This window comes from Tachypleus tridentatus, chromosome 1 (assembly GCF_004210375.1).
Source record: "Tachypleus tridentatus isolate NWPU-2018 chromosome 1, ASM421037v1, whole genome shotgun sequence".
In the NCBI taxonomy this organism is placed as follows: domain Eukaryota; kingdom Metazoa; phylum Arthropoda; class Merostomata; order Xiphosura; family Limulidae; genus Tachypleus; species Tachypleus tridentatus.
Window position 1 is genome coordinate 156566763 of NC_134825.1, and position 19835 is coordinate 156586597.

Below are 19835 nucleotides of genomic sequence, written 5' to 3' on the forward strand. Positions count from 1 at the left end.
TCTACCAATTTCGTTTTTACATGTTATGTAATCAAATTTAAATCTCGTGAAAAATAAATGACACTTTTGAGGAAGTCTACGAAAGACCTCTTACATAGGCCATTTATCAGTAAAATATACGGTTTTGTGGGGGTATTGTGAGGTATAAACTTTTAAATGGTTTGATGGAAATCACGTGCTTTCAAGTGTCCGTAATTCTGCTGTCCACAAGACCTTTATGTATGCTTCTTAATATTTATTAAAATTTATCTGTGTGTGTGAGAAGTTTTTTTTTGCACACTTTCTAACAACCTTGATGAAACATTGACTTTATTCTTGCTTAATAAATGCTATGTGTTAATGTGTACTAATCGTTATGAGAAACTATGGTTGTAAAAAAATATTACGTTTTTGGTTTTTTTAAATGTCTCAACATGTTAACGGGTAACGGTTACTCTCGTTGGCAGTATTATTAGATGAAACATTTGTGAATAAACGTGATGTTTTATGAAAATAAAACTATCTGTATCAAAGTAAAACTACACTGAAATTAAAACTTCTTGGTTTTTTTGGGCTATGATTGTGCGAAATATATTATTATTTAAATCAAAATACATGTCCCACAATCATAGCCCAAAAAAAACCAAGAAGTTTTAATTTCAGTGTAGTTTTACTTTGATACAGATAATTTTATTTTTGGTCACGCGCACACTTTTTTAAGAGCGCGTTTTTTTTTGTTGTTTTTTTGACGTCACTTAATATTTACGCTTGGTATTTATAACAGATGCTATACAGTCGTAAACTAAAATTTTCTCGGTTTCTTTCGCTTCCCTTAACCCGGATACATATATTAAGGTGTATAAGAATGAACCACAATAGTACTGTATTTTATGTATTGAAGAACGAACATAAAAGAACTCACCAGTTTCGCTGTTGTTGTCTATACTGAGGTGCGAAGCTGGCTGCTGTGATAGCGGCCCGGGAGTACCTGTTGAGCCGACTGGCGACCGTGCCTCTTCCATACCGCCACCGTACGAATTAAGGGAATGAGAAGGGGGCCGCTAGAACAAAACGAAACGCACGTCACCAAAAGAAAAAAAAAAAACATTGACAAAATAAAGTTATATTCAAAATGTAATTTCGTATTCATTGATGTTGCATCTGTCAAATTACTTTCTCTACAAGCTTATATAACGTACAGGCTTCCTGATCTTTGTTACATTATATATTGTACAAACCTTACTGACATCATTTCTCAGGTACGTTTTTGTATTTCTACCTAATAAATTTTGATCTTCGCACACGTATCTAGAGAGGGGTTCGAAAAAGAACCCCTTAGTTTTTGTGATATAACAAAATTATACTGATATACGTATAGCGCTAACTTCTTATGGTATTTAACGTTTACGAGATAGTCTACACTATTCTAATAAGGCATTAACAATTTTTGGCTTGAAATAATCGCATCCAGTGTAATAACAGAATGATGATTTGTCGACTTTTCATTGGATGTTTGTAGATTTTACGTGAACAGTCTTTAAATGGTTTAAGCTATATTTCATGCAAAATCGCTTTCAGATTTAATCTTATAGCACCTATTTTTTAGTACTTTTCTAGAGGGCGTGCCCCCAAACCTCCGTATCATTAGCATGCTTTGCATGTTGATTGTGCTTCACGCACCCACATACACTGTGTGCTGACTTTTGATGTGAGAACTCGCCTTTAAAACATTCTGTGCATGGGCCTTATCTTCTGCAATTTTGATATAAGTTATTATTCCAAAAAACTTGTGTATTTATAACAGAAAAGAACGATTGGAGTCTTTTGGAAATGACAACTAAAAATTACGTTTCGTGTATGTATTTAACACTGACATAAAAACGTGTTAAACACGTTGATGAAATAATATATTTTTCAGAAGATTGAGTTGATAAGACTACTTTGAGATAGACCTAAGCCTGGAACAATTTGTTTAAACATGTTAAAATAGTTTTAATAAGTTTGATAAAATAAAATTAAAATAGCTGTAAGTCACTGTGTAGTAAGTATTGCGACGCAAATACTGTCATGTTAATATTGTGTTTGGATATTGTCTACCTTATATTAAAGTATACCATATATGGAATGTCCGGAAATTACGATAGCAAACTTATTCCCATTTCTGAAGAAGTTTGCTTAATTTCCGAAAACCCTATATATATTGCACTAACTTTTAGAAGCTTTTTACTTCAAAACGTATAAATGGCATTGTTATCCAACAACCTTTATTTAAGTACGTTTAACATAAAAATTGGTTGAAATGAATACGAATCACAGAATACAGTATCGCGTATTCATGAACAACGAACTTCCATATTTCACCGTATTACGTAGAATGTGCTAAAATAACTTAAGGGATTTTTTAATGAAACCAGAAAGGTCACGTGCTGATAAACATACACACATTTATATTACACGATAAGCTTATAACGTGTTCGCGAAGTCTTCGAAAGTGTTCTGTTTAAAAAGTAACTAAAACCAAAATTAAGAGAAACAAATATTTTTATTCTTGTTTTTAAAGTTCATGTATCATGCTGAGTTATAGAGTGCATAATTCTTCTCGAGATTCATGACGTGTACACGTTTTACTGATGTCACGACAACACAAATTCCAACGTTAAGCGTCCCGTATGTGACGCTATTTTATTTTCTACTAACTAAAACACAGGCAAAAAACTACTGGGTTGAGGTGCGAATGGTTCAAACAGGTGATCCCTCCAGATGTTTTATTTTACGTTTTTCTTTCTTATATTTCAATATATATCTATATACGTGATATTTTATTAAACCCAAAATTTGTTGCATTGCACTGTATAGCCTATATTGGTGTAAAACGCTGTAATCTAGTGTATTCTAGACAGAATAATCTAGTGCAGTGTAAAGTAATGTAATATAGCATAAAGTGTTGTAATCTATTATAGTAAACTGGTCTAGTGTAGTGTAATCTAGTTCACTATAAAGTAGTGTAATATAGCATAAAGTGCTGTAATCTGTTATAGTAAACTAGTCTAGTGCAGTGTAATCTAGTTTATTATAAAGTAGCGTAGCTTAGTGTAGTGTATAATAACGTAACTTATTGTAGTGTACAATATTGTTTTCTAGTTTAGTATACAGTATGTTATGGGTAGTATTACATAAGGTAGCCTTATGTAGTGTGATTTAGTGCTGTACAGTGATACACCTTAGTTTGGTGTGGTATAGTTAGTACGACAGTAAACAACTTTCAGCTAAAACATTTCGAACCAGTGTTTGGTACTTCATTTATTTAGAACTGAATAGAGAAAATCTATTAAATAAATAATGTCTATAAAACTTAAATGGACATACAATCTTCGAAGGCCAGGTGCAACATTATGGTTTATGTTATTGTATGTTTCAGAATGTAAATATAATCTTTCTTCATATTAACCTGGACTCCAGTATAATAATAATAATCCAACAGAAAAAATAGCTAGAATATCTATATAGCAGTCGCTCATTATTATCACTATTTATATTATCGAATATCACTACGTTAAATTCACTTTTGTATGCACGTTAGAAGTAATTAAATATTTAGTTAATTTTAATACGTTTTTATTGGTAACGTATTACTTGTAAAGCGTGTATTATCCCTCAGTGATCTCATCAGAAAGAGCCGCGGAACTGTATATACACTCAAACGCTCGTTACGGGTCTAAGCCTAATGTTCAATGACAGCCTCAGTATGACATAAGGGCACAAATACACGGCTGATGTTCAATAGCAGCCTAACTATCACGTAACGGCTGTTAACTGTACGGACATACGATCATCGCCGATTTTAAATACGATGTGGCCTACAGTATCACTATTATCAAATCTGAATTAGATATTTTTAATTATCCTAATTTAACATTATCAACACATCTCTACAGTAGCTATGTTTGTTGTTTTTTAAATATTAATGTGCAAACAAGAGTGAACTACAAACTCGATTACAGAAAATTATTAACTACTATTATTGACTCGTGTTTACGTATAATGAAAGAGGCCTTTGTACACAAACATTCATACACGATAAAACACTCATCTGGAAAACATTTATCACTCCGTAAGAAAAGAACAAAACATCCCAATGTTAAGGCCATATCTTGATGAAATGTATTTTGGAGCACCCTTTACATAAGAAATAGTAAATCACAAAGATTTACAGTTTGTGCCAAACACTTAATACTAGAGCTTGTACCAGGTTTTGTACATATCTACGGTCCAAGTCAGCTGTTTTTTGTTGGGTTTTTTCAAGGATCTAACAATGGCTCCCACGTCTCTACTATAGACTGCATCCGTTTTCCCGGGTGATTCTAATGAACTTTGTATTGGTTTCGTGACCACGTGGAAGAACACACATTAGTTTTACAGTACATAGAGAAGCTTTAGTTAGTTTTCCCAAAATCCACTGCTGAGTTATAGCGCCGGAACTTGTTATCAAAGAAGTCAGTTGTTTCCTTCGAAGATGTATCTATCACACACTATATACACATAGTCTCATTCACACACATAAAGAGGCTATAGAGAAATTACGAAGTAAAACATCTGAGCTCGGATTTCCTGTGTTGTTTATGAAGTTCCCTGTATCTACTTCCAATATGGTACAACTTATCATTCACGGTTGAAGGTTGAATGTTGGTGCAATGCGAAATGCTGTTAACAGCTACGGCCCTTAGTACTTCAAGTAAAGCATCGTTTTAAAGTGTGGGAATAAGAAGGCTAAGAAATACTGCTACTATTATAAATAAATATATATACACACACACACATATATACGTTAAGAGGCTTAAATAACAGCCTAATTTTACTGTTTATATACATGTATTTACTAATCCTTCACAAATATTTATAAACAATATGTTGTAGACACATACGAAACTCGACATATAAATTACAGTTCAGTCTGTTTTCTTTATTCTCTGAACCTAAAAATAATTAACTAATTTTATTCATCTTACTACACGTGTAAATCATAGTCATATATAACTACCCGTACATCTTTGTCAAAGTGATGCCATATATACATAATATGAGCTTGTAATAGAGGCCCACACAAGTGGAAGTTGACTGTCGGCAGCTTGCATTGAGCACGCTGTAAGGAAGGCCACGAAAGCGGGCCGCTCACGAACGCGCCCTCCCTTCCCAATGTTCCTCAATAGAACAAAATGATATAATAGCGAAAGGGAAGAAAATAAGGCCGTATCCACACTACCGTAATTTGTGTACTTACTTATTTCCAAGTTATTATCATAACCGACAACTATATTTCACACACACCCACACAGATACTTGCTCTTCACACACACATATACACCCTGTGCGAGCTGCATGCATAAATGTATACATACATACATATAACGCTTCTACAGAGTGGGTACTTTTTGTTCAGTCTCTTATGTGTTTAGTTATATAAAAACCTTAGCCTAAAAATGGTATGAATTAAATACGCCTTAGGTCACAACAATGACAGATTTATCACACAAGACTACGGCGTTATGAAATATAGGTGTGTGATCACGCATTTGTTAGAGGACTGTCTTTTTAATAAAGTCGACATTCCACAGACCTGCCCTTAACCTCCTAAAATGTAAAACTCTGAAAACAATTGCAACTGCACATGGTGTAATCGTAGAGCTCGCTAGACGAGGAAGTAAGTCACGTGCTACCCCCAAATGTAATAACATAATCTGGATTACTACCTGTCACCACGTTTTTGTTCTTCGTCAGGTGTAACGCATTACTTAAAATATATGCGTATCTTCACACCACGTATTGTTGTTTATTCGGTTTCCATCTTCAGATAGCTCTAATGAAATACAACAAATCTCTAGCTGCAGTCTATAATGAGTAAACTACTTGAATGTAGAGATAAGTTAAAATTATATACGTACAACCACACACGTTTCTCTTTGAGAGTTTCGCGCAAAGCTACATAAGGGTTGTTCACGCTAGCCATCCCTAATTTTGAGCTAACGGACAAGAGAAAGCGCAGCTAGTTCACGGTATCTACCACAAAGTCTTGAGGTATTATAACTTGATCGAATAGTTGAGTTTCGTAGTCATTCTTGCAACATACCCATGACCCCAAAGTGCGGAACGCGATTTTGCAACAAGTAGCGAACCAAGTCTTTCTATTCAAAGTCTTGATACACGAACAGGTACCACATGTCCGATTTGACATGATATAGCACTCCATTCCAAATATAGTGTATACGTATTTATAATATCACTACATGGCATGTAAAAACACACCTATAGCACTCGTATATCATCAAATAACATATAAATATTTATATAACGAAATCCCGTACGACCATATAACATAGGGCTATCTATCTCCAAAGAATCCGTGCAATTTTATAAAATGCAAACTTTACCTCGAGAGCCATTATACCATCATGTGACACATGAATATTTATTTAGAGAACCCTGTGATATTAGATAGTATATAAAAATGTATCTCAAAAGCCCATTTCTCTCATTATGAACAGCTATTTATTTAAAGATTTTCCATATTACAATTATATAGCGTATAAATAGTTTTCTAGAGAACTCCTGTAACACCAAACGGTGTGCATATGTTTATATAAGGAACATATAAACCACTAAGTGACTTACAGATATGTATCTATAAAACCACTGTACCGCTAAATGACATACATATATATATTTATCTACAGAAACCTTGTCTAACCAAATGACGAAAATATATTTATATAGAGAGCCAGTGCGCCACTAAATGATAAGAGTCTATTTATCTAGAGGACTCTTGTATCCCCAAAAACGAACATGTATTTATATAAAGAACCCCTACGCTACCAAACGGCGTATATATATTTATGTATACAACCCCATATCACCAAATGACGTACATATATTTATGTAGAGAAACCCTGTGCCCCCCAAATGATGTACGTATATTTTTTCATACTTTGCGCCGGCTGTATCTTCCCTGATAATTGTCTAAATAATAACCTCACAAGGTCAATTTACTGATCACAAAAGTCCAACTGACCAACGAAAAGACAGAGACAGTCGAGATTAGCATCAGTTGTAGAGGCGACAAGCCCTATAATCATGTTTGTAAAAAGCTTTATCTGCACGTATTCGTCCCTAATTTTGTGCTAATAGACTAAAGGGAAGACAGCTAGCCAACAGCGCCCACTGTTAACTCTTGGTCTTCTCTTATCTAACCGAGTAATGTGATTTGACTACCATTATTATAGTGCGCCCACAGCCCCCAAAGTGCGGAGTGCGTTTCTTACGGCAATAGAATGTGAGCCATAAACCCTCGAACTTATAAGTACGAGAAAACTAACAACCAGGCGACGCCCAGCTATAATTATAATCTAGGTTTATCAAAAAATATAATTTATAATACTAAATAATTAAAGAAACTTCCCTGTTGTGTAAAACGTGAAACTTGTTTATTGCCGGATATACCGAGTAAAGTAACTACTGTTACAACGTTGTACCTGATGATGCCAAGGTAAACTGGTGAAATATCTCACCAGAGATTTTCTGTATATCAAACAAGTTTTAAATTTATAAAACTACTTCACATCAGTTTGCAAATTGTCTTAATATTTTATGACAGTAAAAAGGAAACAACAACTATAATACTAATTTTCAGGTTAATTATTATATATGCATGTACAGTTTCTTAACTCGTGTAATGTTTCATGATGTTGCTTTTTATGGAAACATCGTCAATTCCTTATTTGGGGGTATTTATTTTATCCACCAAGAAGCCTGTTTACGTATCCTCCACTAGAGGGACACAGGCTGACAAAGGTCACTAGCTAGTCTAGAGTATGGTGCACTGTGTCCTAGTTTTGAACTGGCTTGATCGCAATTAAGTGGCCCAATGATCAACAACTTAAAGAAACGAGCATCACAGTGTTGGGGTTTTCAAAACATACTAGTGTGTGTATATCGAATTTATAGGGTATATCTAGACGATTTAATAGCTGGGTGAAGTCAACTTACGTAAGCTGTTTATAACAAAAACGGGTGTGGTAAAACGTATATGCAAATAAACATGTTCGTCTCACTCTTCCACTATGTGCAAGTGTTAGGGCACGAACAACAAATGAAGTGAAAATGAACGAGTCTAATCTATACGAATGAACCGGTTGGCAGCCCCGACGGACTGGGAGATGAGAAACGTGATCCAGCAGTTCATCCACATGTCCTGGTCGGTTCAACTTGGGGAGCAGAGTTGGGAGGGGAGGGGGTTACACAGTGGTGTTACTTGTAAGAAAACGGTTTATTTGTGTTGGCCATCTGCTCTGAGGACATCCATATTTTGCCACAGTTCGAGTTTAGTTTGTTTTTTTTATGTTAGACTGCACAGGGAGCAGATACTTTATCAATAACCTAATTCTAAGGACCATAGTTAATAGACATAAACTGAATAGAAGTATCAAATATTGTTAATCAGTACAGGGAAAGTAAGAATCTTTAAAAGTTAGAAAGCTAGAAACTCTCGATATCAAATTTTCACTCATTGTAAGCTTTCAAACTAAAAGTTCCTCCAGTTGGACAGTGGTAAGTTTAGAGACTTATAAAGCAAAAATCCAGGATTTGATTCTCCGTGATGGACAAATCCTTGTGTTATGACAGAACAAACAAACAAACAATTATCGAGCCTGATTAATTTGAAGATATTCAGAGACGTTTACAAAAATATATTAATGAAAATTAGGGCAAACATTCAATTTTATTAACGAACGATTTTTTGAATGAAGAGTTTATTCATTGTGTAGAAAATGATTTAAATACACATACACTCAGTACATCAAGACCATAAGTTTTCCTTACTTGGTAATCATATATATTAGTTATAATCTGTACGTAAGATCAGATGATGTACATCATAACTTTACATCTATCTTACCTAATGAATCCTGTTTATGAAATTCCCTTTCACTTATACAAGGTCAACATCATCACCTGATCGATAACCCAAGATAAATGAAAATGAATTTAGTTTTGAATTTTGAGCTAATTATGAAATATTAGGGGGCCGTCATAAAACTGTAGTACTTTTAAGGTAGTTGGAGATACGGGAAACGTATAGACAGTTCATTTTTGCAAAACAAATATCGCTGTAGCAGTTTCTCGACGAAACAATTTTAAAAATACAGACACGAGAAGTTGCTTTGAATTAGGCACAAAGGTACACAATGGGCTATCTGTTCTCTGCCCACCACGTGTATCGAAACCCGGTTTCTAGCGTTGTAAGTCCTCATACATACTACTGGGGCTAAACACAAGAAATAAGTATTTATATCATAGGATATATTATATCATAGGCCGAGAGAGTGCAGTTCCTTGTCCCGTACGAACTTGATCCTAAGGATGTTAAATACATGATCAGATTTCTCACAACTAATAAATTAAAGATCTTTAGTTTCGAAAACATGCGGCTAATCTTGCTTGAACCTTGACCTTTGCTTAGTCGATAAATGAGCTCAGGTTTTTTTTGCCATTAACTTTAATTCAGTTTTACTACATAAGGTTAGACATAACATAATGATATTTTTAAATTCATGGTTCGTGTCCCCCAAAACCACTTTCCGCACTTTGGGGCCAGAAGTGCGCTATGAAAGTGGTGATCAAATTCAACTATTACGTCAGCCTAAAATAGCTTAAAAGTTGGCTATGGCTACTACTTATTATTTGTCTTCCTTCAAGTGCAACAGTTCGAAATTATGGAGAGATATCTGGAAATAGCTTTTACATAGCTTGGCCCCAAAATTCTAAAAGATATTAATAACATAGTCTTTGAGAAATATTCACAAATCGACAAACGCTGTATGTTGCTTCGTTTTTCTTATATATGATGTGCAGACTGCTTGGAATGGTCAATTATATCAGATAATGTGTAATGAAGGACGCAAGAGCTGTACTAAGGGGAGACAAGTTACTCTGTTAGGGGATAGGTTGTTGATGTGTACGAAACCGTGGTACACGTAATATAATATACAGTCGGTCAAATATGAGACACAGCATGGCCAGTACATAGCTTTCTGTGTTGATGTATAGTATCCAGAAATGAAACATGAGAAAATTAAAACTTTTGGAATGTTATTATTTCGGTTTTTTTATTTGTTTGTTTCTTTTCTTGAAGTTCAATTATTTTGTTGTTGTTGTTAGCTTTGTTTAAACATTAAGCTAAGTCAAAATATGACAGTTATGTTTTCGGGAAGTCAACAAACTTCCTGTCCTGACAAGACATAAAAGTGACTGAAACAGGACAGCCTTGACTTCGATACCGGGACAAGTAACACAATGATACAACAGGGGTGGCCTGCATCTGAGTGATTGTGCCTTTCATCTCCTTCTAGTCGGCGAGCGAACGTCAGCGAAGTCTTTCCAGGAAGGCCGATAAGACGCTTCACTGGCCGACGACTCCCCACTAGCGAAGGCTCGGGTTACTTCTCTACGGGAAGACCTCACTCAATTGCTGGTTCACTCTCACGGCGGACTGTCGGGGTCTTCTTGCGGTGTTGTTGTTTTGTATTCGTATACAAAGATACATCAAAGTGAAATCAGCTTGAGAAAAGGACAGTATGCAGAATACTAAGTCTGTAAATATGTTACGTAGGCATTTCCTCATATTGATTGAAGGTTTATTTATCTTATATAAAGGTAATTTATTTTATCATAATAGTTAAAAAAGTATTCGCTTATAACATCCCGCTTATAACTTGAGCTTCGATTATAAAATGTCAAATGACCAAAATAAATTGTCGAATTGGTGCACTTTCCAATGAATATAATTTTTGGTGTACTTAGCTTTTAAAGTTTACACAGGGATATCGATGAAAACACTATTTTTTATAGCTATATTTTTACACCGAGATAACGAAAACGTTTCTTGAAATTCATGAACGTTTATGCGTTCTATATTATTCAAGTTTTTAAGACGCTGCACAGATTTAAATCATTGTATTTTTTGTTTGTAATTACCATATATGTAAAATGTACAAATCTAAGTTTTCAGTGTTAATTATTATTCCTCGTTTAAAAAGCTGCACAAATTTAAATATTAAGTGGTTTATTTGTTTCTATCCTTGTATTATCATGATGTAAAATTTATGCATTCGCTAAGAAAAAAAAAAACACAAATGATTGAAACATGCCAAATAACATTTCCCAGGCAAATTCTACGGGTTTACCTGCAAATTGGAGGTTCTTATGGTCTAGTTTTAGAGCAACAAAATTAGAGGTAACATTTTAATCGACTTTTTCATTTTTCAAGATGAGCGGAGAAATATGATATTTTTGTAGTTTTTTTTTAATTTTGAACCTGAATATATAAGAATAAAACCAATTTTATCACATTTTTTACATCGTAAGGTTTTACTGTCATGTTGAAATTAAGTGAATTTCTTAAAACTGAGGCATGTTTCCAAATCAAGATTTTGTGTAATTTGTAGTAAACAAAAACAAAGACATATTTCACAAGCTCTATTAATTACAGTGTACACATCGTTAATGATTGTAGTACAGATGTCTGGATTAGTGTGTTCGTATGTTTCAACTATTTGAGAAGCTATGAAAATAAATATTACTACAGTCAATGGTATTAGTCGCTCAAAGGAGTCATTTTTCTCAATAACAAAATGTTTGGAGTTCTACAAAAGACGTTTCAGTCATGGCTATTTCCCGTACTTCCAACGTTCTCCCAGAGATGTAATCTCATTCTTTTCCGTTTAAGTCCATCAAATTGCTACAGAAATGAATGCGTCTAGTGTTCAGTCCATTAGGCTTAGCTGCCACCCATCAACTTCGAATCACGATAAGATCTTACAGAGACAAAAGTGTCAACAGGTAGAAGTCTCTTTCTTCGCTGTCTACTTGTTTAACAAAGTACAAACGTGGTGTCTTTTCAAACGTTAAAATGTGAATGCGTACCTTCGGACTTCATCTAACCGTCTTTCACGTTTGAAACGAACCCCATGAAAATCACCCCCGTGAAGCTGCCGGCCAGCTCAGACGAAAAATAGCAACGCTTCGTTCTGTCACAAGCTGTCTACTTAACAAAGAAATTTTTCTTGTAACTTGCTCTTTGAATATCCCTACTGTACAGTAGAACGGGGAAAATGACTGCATGTGCTGCTCATGTTTTCCGCACTTTTGACTTACAAACTCAGGTTTTCACACTAAAAAGTCGACTATCAACATAATACGAGCTCTTCGCCTTAAACTAGTTTGTATCTTTATTTATCGCTCAAATAAAATAGCTTTAAAACCAACACAAATTGATATAGTAACCATTCCACTACATTTATAATTGTACAAAAATTTCAGTTTACGTCAGTATTAAAAAAACCCGAAACAACTAAAACAACGTTAAGTCAGTGCTAAATAAAACCCGAAACAATACAAACCAAGAACTGTATGTTAGTAGTAAACAAAACTCGTAGCATTATAAACTAGCACTGATATAAATTCTAAATAAAATTTGGAAGAATAAAAACAACGATATGTCAGTGCTAAATAAAAACCAAAGCAATATAAAAACACTGACAATATATTAATGATAAATAAATTCCTAAAACAATAATCCAATATCAGTGCTAAGTAAAACCCGAAAAATATAAATCAGCAAAAGGTACGTCATTGTTAAATTTTAAATAATATAAGCTAATAACTATATGCGAGACCCCGGGATGGCTAGGTGGGTTAAGGCGTTCGACTAGTAAGCTGAGGGTCGCGGGTTCGAATACCTCTCGCAACAAACGTGCTCGCCCTTTCAGCCGTGGGGGAGATATAATGTAACGGTCAATCCCACTATTCGTTCGTAAAAGAGTAGCCCAAGAGTTGGCGGTGAGTGGTGATGACTAGCTGTCTTCCCTCTAGTCTTACACTGCTAAATTAGGGACGGCTAGCACAGATAGCCCTCGAGTAGCTTTGCGCGAAATTAAAAAGCAAACAAACTATATGCGAGAGCTGAACAAAATCTGAAACAGTTTTCAGAGACACTTGCCTCTTAGAATAGAACAAGAAGTCAAACTGTTTCATAACATAAAAAAAGATGTATCAGTGAAACAAAGTACCAGAAGGAAAATGTAAAATTACTTTGAAATTCTATACAAATATATATATGTTTCTGTGAAAAACAAAGTTCAAATTAATTACCGAGTCACAATAAATAGCGTACGAATACTGTTTCTTCTACACATTTTAAATGTGAAGTTAACACTGTCAAACGTTGAATAATAGGTTGCAATGTGTATGTATAATGTAATATATATTAACAGTGTAGAATGAACCAACAGTGACAAAAAACAAACACAACATATTTGAACAATATAGGGAAACACGTTTCAATGAAATCAAACACAATTTTTACTGTCTAGTGTTCTCTTAAACTTTTTTATAAATTGAAAACTGAGCTGCTATTGATTTTATTTCGCAGTTCTTTGTTCTTTTCAAATAATAAGCCAACACTTCTCCAAAATTAGAATATTTCTACTTTTCAGAGTAATTTTAAATCTAATTATAAATTATCACTAACATTTCAAACTATTATGTCCCACGTAATTGATAATCTGGTAAAAATTCTAGTAATTTTTACTTCCTCGTAGTTAAACCTAATTTTATAACATTTGCTGATTGAAATTCAGCTGTAAACCTAGAAGAAAACTTTCAGTCAAAAATATTTTAGTTTAATATCATATTTCATTTCCTGAGAATGGCCGACGGACTTTGACCTTTCGATATATCGCCTCCAATATCGTATAAGTTACATCAATGAATGTTGTACAAACTTTAAAACGCTGCACAACAGATGTTAAGTCATGATGTGCTATTAACTTTCTAACAACACATAATGTATAATGACTTGTGACATGCAGTGCTATACGTAGTGTCTCTCTGTATTTACGGCCCGGCATGGCCAAGCGCGTAAGGCGTGCGACTCGTAATCCGAGGGTCGCGGGTTCGCGCCCGCGTCGCGCTAAACATGCTCGCCCTCCCAGCCGTGGGGGTGTATAATGTGACGGTCAATCCCACTATTCGTTGGTAAAAGAGTAGCCCAAGAGTTGGCGGTGGGTGGTGATGACTAGCTGCCTTCCCTCTAGTCTTACACTACTAAATTAGGGACGGCTAGCACAGATAGCCCTCGAGTAGCTTTGTGCGAAATTCCAAAACAAATCTCTGTATTTACAGTTTAGGACTCATGTAAGTCCTACCGTGTCACACGACTTAACACGCATATTACGGCAGAAATCGCCAGAAATACCAATCCTTGCCTAAACTACGAGAACCGCTAGTAAATAGATCGAAAGAGAACGTATTTTACAAGAGAAAACTACAAATATTTCTTGCGTTTGGCATTACAGTTTGAAATTATATTCAGCAAAACTGGAGATTTTGTTTCAGAATTACTCACAAATCTACACAACGGCCATAAATACAGTATTCTCCCTACGTCTGAACTGTTATACTGGACGGACGGAACTAGTAAACTTGGCGATGACTCTTATAACGCATCTACGGCATTAAAGTGCATAGCGCTTTTCTGATGCAAAGGGTCGCAAACTGAGATCCAAAGTCCGGACGCACTAATCAACGGGCCACGTCCGGCACATATCAATCGAACCAAGCATAGCCAGTGACCACACGATGCAGTGTTTGACAAATCACCACCTCGTGCTGGAAATTGAGTAGAATATCTCAATCTGCCTGTTTTTCACATGAGCACGTAGCCTATTTGAAGTGTAATCGTACAAGTATGTATTGGCAACAGTTTATTTGTTTCTTCAAGAAACTTGTTAATTTATTATTCAAAAAATACTATTAAAATGTATTCAAATCGAGATTCTATTTTCAACTTTCAGTTTAGTTCTTGTAATTGCTTGCACTTTTAGAAATTCGAGATTTTCCACCTTTGACTCAAGAAAGACACCCATGATGTAGAGATGTGAAAGAGTGAACTTCAAACTTTCTTTAACACGATTAAAATGTTTGTACATGTAAAGTAGTCATTACAAAGATGTTATATTATAAGTAACGGCATTATAATGTAACAAAGTGCTATGAACTGGCATACTTTCAGTACAAAATTATCAACAAGTTTATTATAACTTACAGTTATAGTTTATTATAACTTACACTTGGCCCGGCATGGCCAAGCGCGTAATGCGCGCGACTCGTAATCCGAGGGTCGCGAGTTCGCGCCCGAGTCTCGCTAAACATGCTCGCCCTCCCAGCCGTGGTGGCGTTATAATGTTACGGTCAATCCCACTATTCGTTGGTAAAAGAGTAGCCCAAGAGTTGGCGGTGGGTGGTGATGACTAGCTGCCTTCCCTCTAGTCTTACACTGCTAAATTAGGGACGGCTAGCACAGATAGCCCTCGAGTAGCTTTGTGCAAAATTCCAAAAAAAAATAACTTACAGTTTTAATATGTACTGTTTAAATAGGGGGCGTATTTAATTACTGTATAAAGTGTAATAAGTGATACGACTCCTTTACTAAAATACTTTAAAAACTGATGTCTCTAACACGAAATGTTATTTTGTTTGAAACTTTATTTCTGAACTCAGATTGTGATTCTTAGCTCTATTTAGTTTTGATTTGGTGCCTTATTTATGACACACTAGGACAGATATATTAAAAGCCAATATATTTTTGTGGTAGTCATCTCTCATACGGAACAGATAATTGTATGGACCCACCTTCAACTCCTGGGTTACTTTAATCGGTTAATAAGGTTTGATTACCACTCTTATAAAGCACCCAAAGTGAGAGATTTTTTTGGCAAGATGATGCGAACCATGGATCCTCAGATTCATAGTTCGAAAAGCTAACCAGTATCCCCCACCCGCCATAAAAAAAAAAAAAAAAACTTTTGAGATTCAGAATATAATAGCAGCAGTAGAAGCGTTTTAATTTCGTTTGAGAAATCTTAAGTTAAACCAAAATTTGTTTATTCCTTATAATTGTTTTTTTCTTCAACTGTCAGAGTGTGGTCTATACGACCCGGACCGACCTTACTTTGTTAATAGTTAACGGTCATATTTAGCAATACTATTGAGATATGTTAAAATCTCATACGTCAATGGAAACTTCTGAACACAATAATACACTTTTTCAAACAAATTTTAGGTGTCCTAAAGACAATACTTTGGCGAATGTGTGACACCCCGAAAAGTCGGAATAATAATTTTTGGTTAGTCTAGATATCTAAATTAATAAGATTTGTGTTCCTGACTAAATAGTTTTGCTGGAAAATTGGAATTTATAAAAACGCTTTCGAGTACTTTTACTTTAAACCAACAACAACAACACCCTATACACTAACTATATCATTCTACACAAGCGCCATCCGATACCATTGTTGATTACAATAAAGGAAGAAACTATATTATAAAACATATCATCACATACATTGTTATACGAGACATTAACTTTTTAACAAAGGTGTTTTGATTTATATTGTTGACAGCTGTCTAAATACAACTGGCTAATGTTGAATTATTATATGATTATTATAGTGTTTCGATGAAGATGTTAGTTACTTCTAGAGACTTTGGTTCATAAAGGTACGTCAGTTAAAAACTAGACGTTGTTAAAAGCCTTATTTATATACAAGGATATCGTACATCTTGTTAGAAACTTCATAAGAATTGTAAAAGCCTGTTTGTTTTGAATTTCGCGCAAAGCTACATGAGAGGTATCTACGCTAGCCTTCCTTAATTTTGCAGTGTAAAATAAGAGGGAAGGCAGCTAGTCATCACCATCCACCGCCAACTCTTGGGCTACTCTTTTACTAGCAAATATTGGGATTGATCGTCACATTATAATGCCCTACGGCTGAAAGGGCGAGTATGTTTGGTGCGAGGGAGATTCGAACCCACGACCCTCAGATTACGAGTCGCGTGCCTTAACTACCTGGCCATGCCGGGCCTAAACGTCTCTAAGACACTAGTGAACAAACTCATTAAAATATTTTATGGATTCCATGTGTAAGTACATCAGCTGCTTTCCACATAAACAATTGTTTCTTCGTCTGCACAACAGTCAGGTGACATTACAAGGACGTTGTCTAACTTAATTCTGTTTTTGTGAATTAAAAAATATCACAATAACTCCAAAATAGTCGATAACAGATCACGCTTGGGACCAAAGTAATAATGTTTTTCTTAGTCTACGCTGGTTTAATTAGAAAGAATCATCGTCCCTGTCAAGTGTTGTCTAGTTAGCCAAGAATGTGAAGTAACATGTCATAACAAAATTAGCTCATTGCTACATGCTACAAGGGCTCCAAAAGAAGGATAAAAAATAATAATAGTACCTCATCTTTTTCATCTCGTAGCATGCCTTATTAATATTTAACTGTTTCATTTCATTATAAAATCAAGACTTATCATTGACTTATAGCATCAGCAGAGTAAACCAGGTAAACCATAACGTTTTTTTTTTTAATTTTAAAATGCAGAAAAGAGAAACAGATTTAGAAGAAATTATTTGGTACCAACTATCAGAATTTGCATATAATCTGATTTAGAGTAATTTTCGCGTTTTTAAAGTAAAATTTAATTAAAATAAAAGTTGAGTTTCCTTACCTGATCTGGTGGAGTCGAATGTTCACTGTTGGGTCCTGTTGAACTTCCCCCTCTTCCAGCCCCACTTCCGCCGCACCCATTTAGATTACCTCCCCCTCCACTGCCAGTGCTGTCGTTACTGTCTCCTAAATCCCCCGGTTTCGTGTCCCTCTCATCAATCACTAAGTCCATTGGCATCTTCCCCTTGAGGCAACTAATGTATCTCTGACAGAAATTGTCACACAAGTCGTGAACCTGCGAAATAGAAAGAAGAACAACTTTGAAACTTTGCGCCAACTCCTTATTGAAATAATCCGTCATCACGGTAACTCGTTGACAGTTCGCAGGACTGCTAAAACTTTGCAAAAACATTCATTTATCAAGCTCCACATGCTTATCCTGGCGTGTTATGTATCAACTAATAAAAGCAGCCTTGCTAACTGGTAGTACACACGGATAACATTAAATCTTAGCACAACCATTTGTCTTTGAATTTCTTCTTGTTTTACCGTCTGAAAGCCGCTAGTATGTATTGTCTTGCAGTTGCAATGGTTTAAAAGAATAATTTATGTTTCTTCAAACCTTTCATCCAACACATTCGACTGATGATTGGATTAAATGAGCAAGCGACACATCGTGGTGGTTACATATAACTCTCTTTACTACGATTAGAGAACTGTGCTATGTCATCCGCTGGGACAGCAGTAACTTTACGGACTTACAGAGCTAAAATTTGGGTTCTGATTTTCCGCGGTTGACAAAGGAAATAACCCAATGTAGCTCTGCTCTTAAACAAACAAACAAAACTGTGCTGTAAACTGTAAACAATATTCTATGTTTTGTTGTTGTTTCCACTTCTACTCCCAACTGCTGTGTACAAATAAATTATTTATTCTGTTTTTCTTAAAGTGATAAAATAAATATGGCAGTTATTGAATGAATACTGAAGCCGGCGCAAAAATTGGTTGAAACATATAAACAAGCCTATACAAGTTATAAACAGAAGCTGAACTTAAGACATATTAATGCTACGTGTTTAAAATTTAAATGTTACATACTGAAACCAGAAATGAAAGACGAAACACAAATTCTTTCAACGAGTACGTTTTTAAAAAAAAAGAAGTCAAATTCATTGGTTCTTTATGGGTAAACAACGACTGCAGTATTCAGTATCATCATTCCTTACGTATAATAAGCTTTAATGCATGTGAGCATTACGTGACTTGACTAAGCAAATACAATGTGACTTATGAATAGAATAATAACCAAAATTAAAAACCGGTAATCTCATACGCCTGGAGTTTTTTCCTTGTTAATTTCTTATATAAAAACAGCCTCTAACATCGGATAGTGCCTCTTGTATTGTCAATAAAAATAGGGCTCTGTTCTATAATAAAACCTCCATCATCACAATATGGTCGAATGCTTACATTCTGTATCGCTACTGCACTCAGTAGCAGGGTGATTATGGGACAAGCTGGTTGATGACATGAAAATGTTGGTAATTGTCTTTAAGTTAGTGAGGATAACCTTTAGAAAATAACAGGCTACACAGATGCTGGCACACAGATAACAAATGGATTGAGGAAAGAAAACTCCGTGTCCGTCACGCATAATTCATCTCCCAGTCCCAGCTACCTTACAACAATAAAGCTCTCTAGTCATGTACATATGTACATATATAGGTTCTTACACAGATTTAGGCTTAAAAAGCAATCGAAGTGGGTTTACGATACGTCCCTAAAATTCCTTCATAAATAAAGGTAAAATAAGTAGTAGTTATGTTAATAACTGAATCGTTCATAATTTAGGTTTTCGTCGGCTCACTGACTGTAACGTTTTAATTTCATATTAAATCTATTGCAACAAGCTTTTACCAGTAACCCAACACGTGATATGGCTGTTTTTTGTAAAGAAGGTACCTATTATTATATAGCTCCAGAGCATAACATCTGGTGAAATAACACAGTAGTGTATTGAACCGACACAATTCTGTAATATGCAAATGTGCACGGCTTGAAGAAAGACTTGTTTATGAGTAAAATAATAAAGGTCGTCAATTTCTGCGTTTAAAAGCTTGTGTAATATCTTAGACGCCAATTATTTTAAAATAACTCAAAAGCACATGGTGTTCACACAGAGAACTAGGGTTAAGACCCGATATCTTTATTTTCAACTGACCCTGGATGTAGAAATAATTTTTGAAGATTTCACACAATTAATTGGCTCTGCAAACTTGTTTGAAA

General features: G+C 35.0%; 1 protein-coding gene across 3 annotated transcripts in view; it reads right to left on the bottom strand.

Annotated features, from left to right (window-relative positions):
* Positions 1-19835, bottom strand: part of LOC143228339 (homeobox protein Meis1-like) — a 117938-nt gene that overhangs the window by 80667 nt on the left and 17436 nt on the right. For all 3 annotated transcript variants that reach the window (XM_076459610.1, XM_076459616.1, XM_076459622.1), the window contains exons 5-6: positions 17611-17844; positions 902-1040 (exon numbers count right to left, since the gene is read on the bottom strand). In XM_076459610.1, coding sequence (XP_076315725.1) covers positions 902-1040; positions 17611-17844 — 373 coding nt within the window. The remainder of the gene's footprint in view (positions 1-901; positions 1041-17610; positions 17845-19835) is intronic.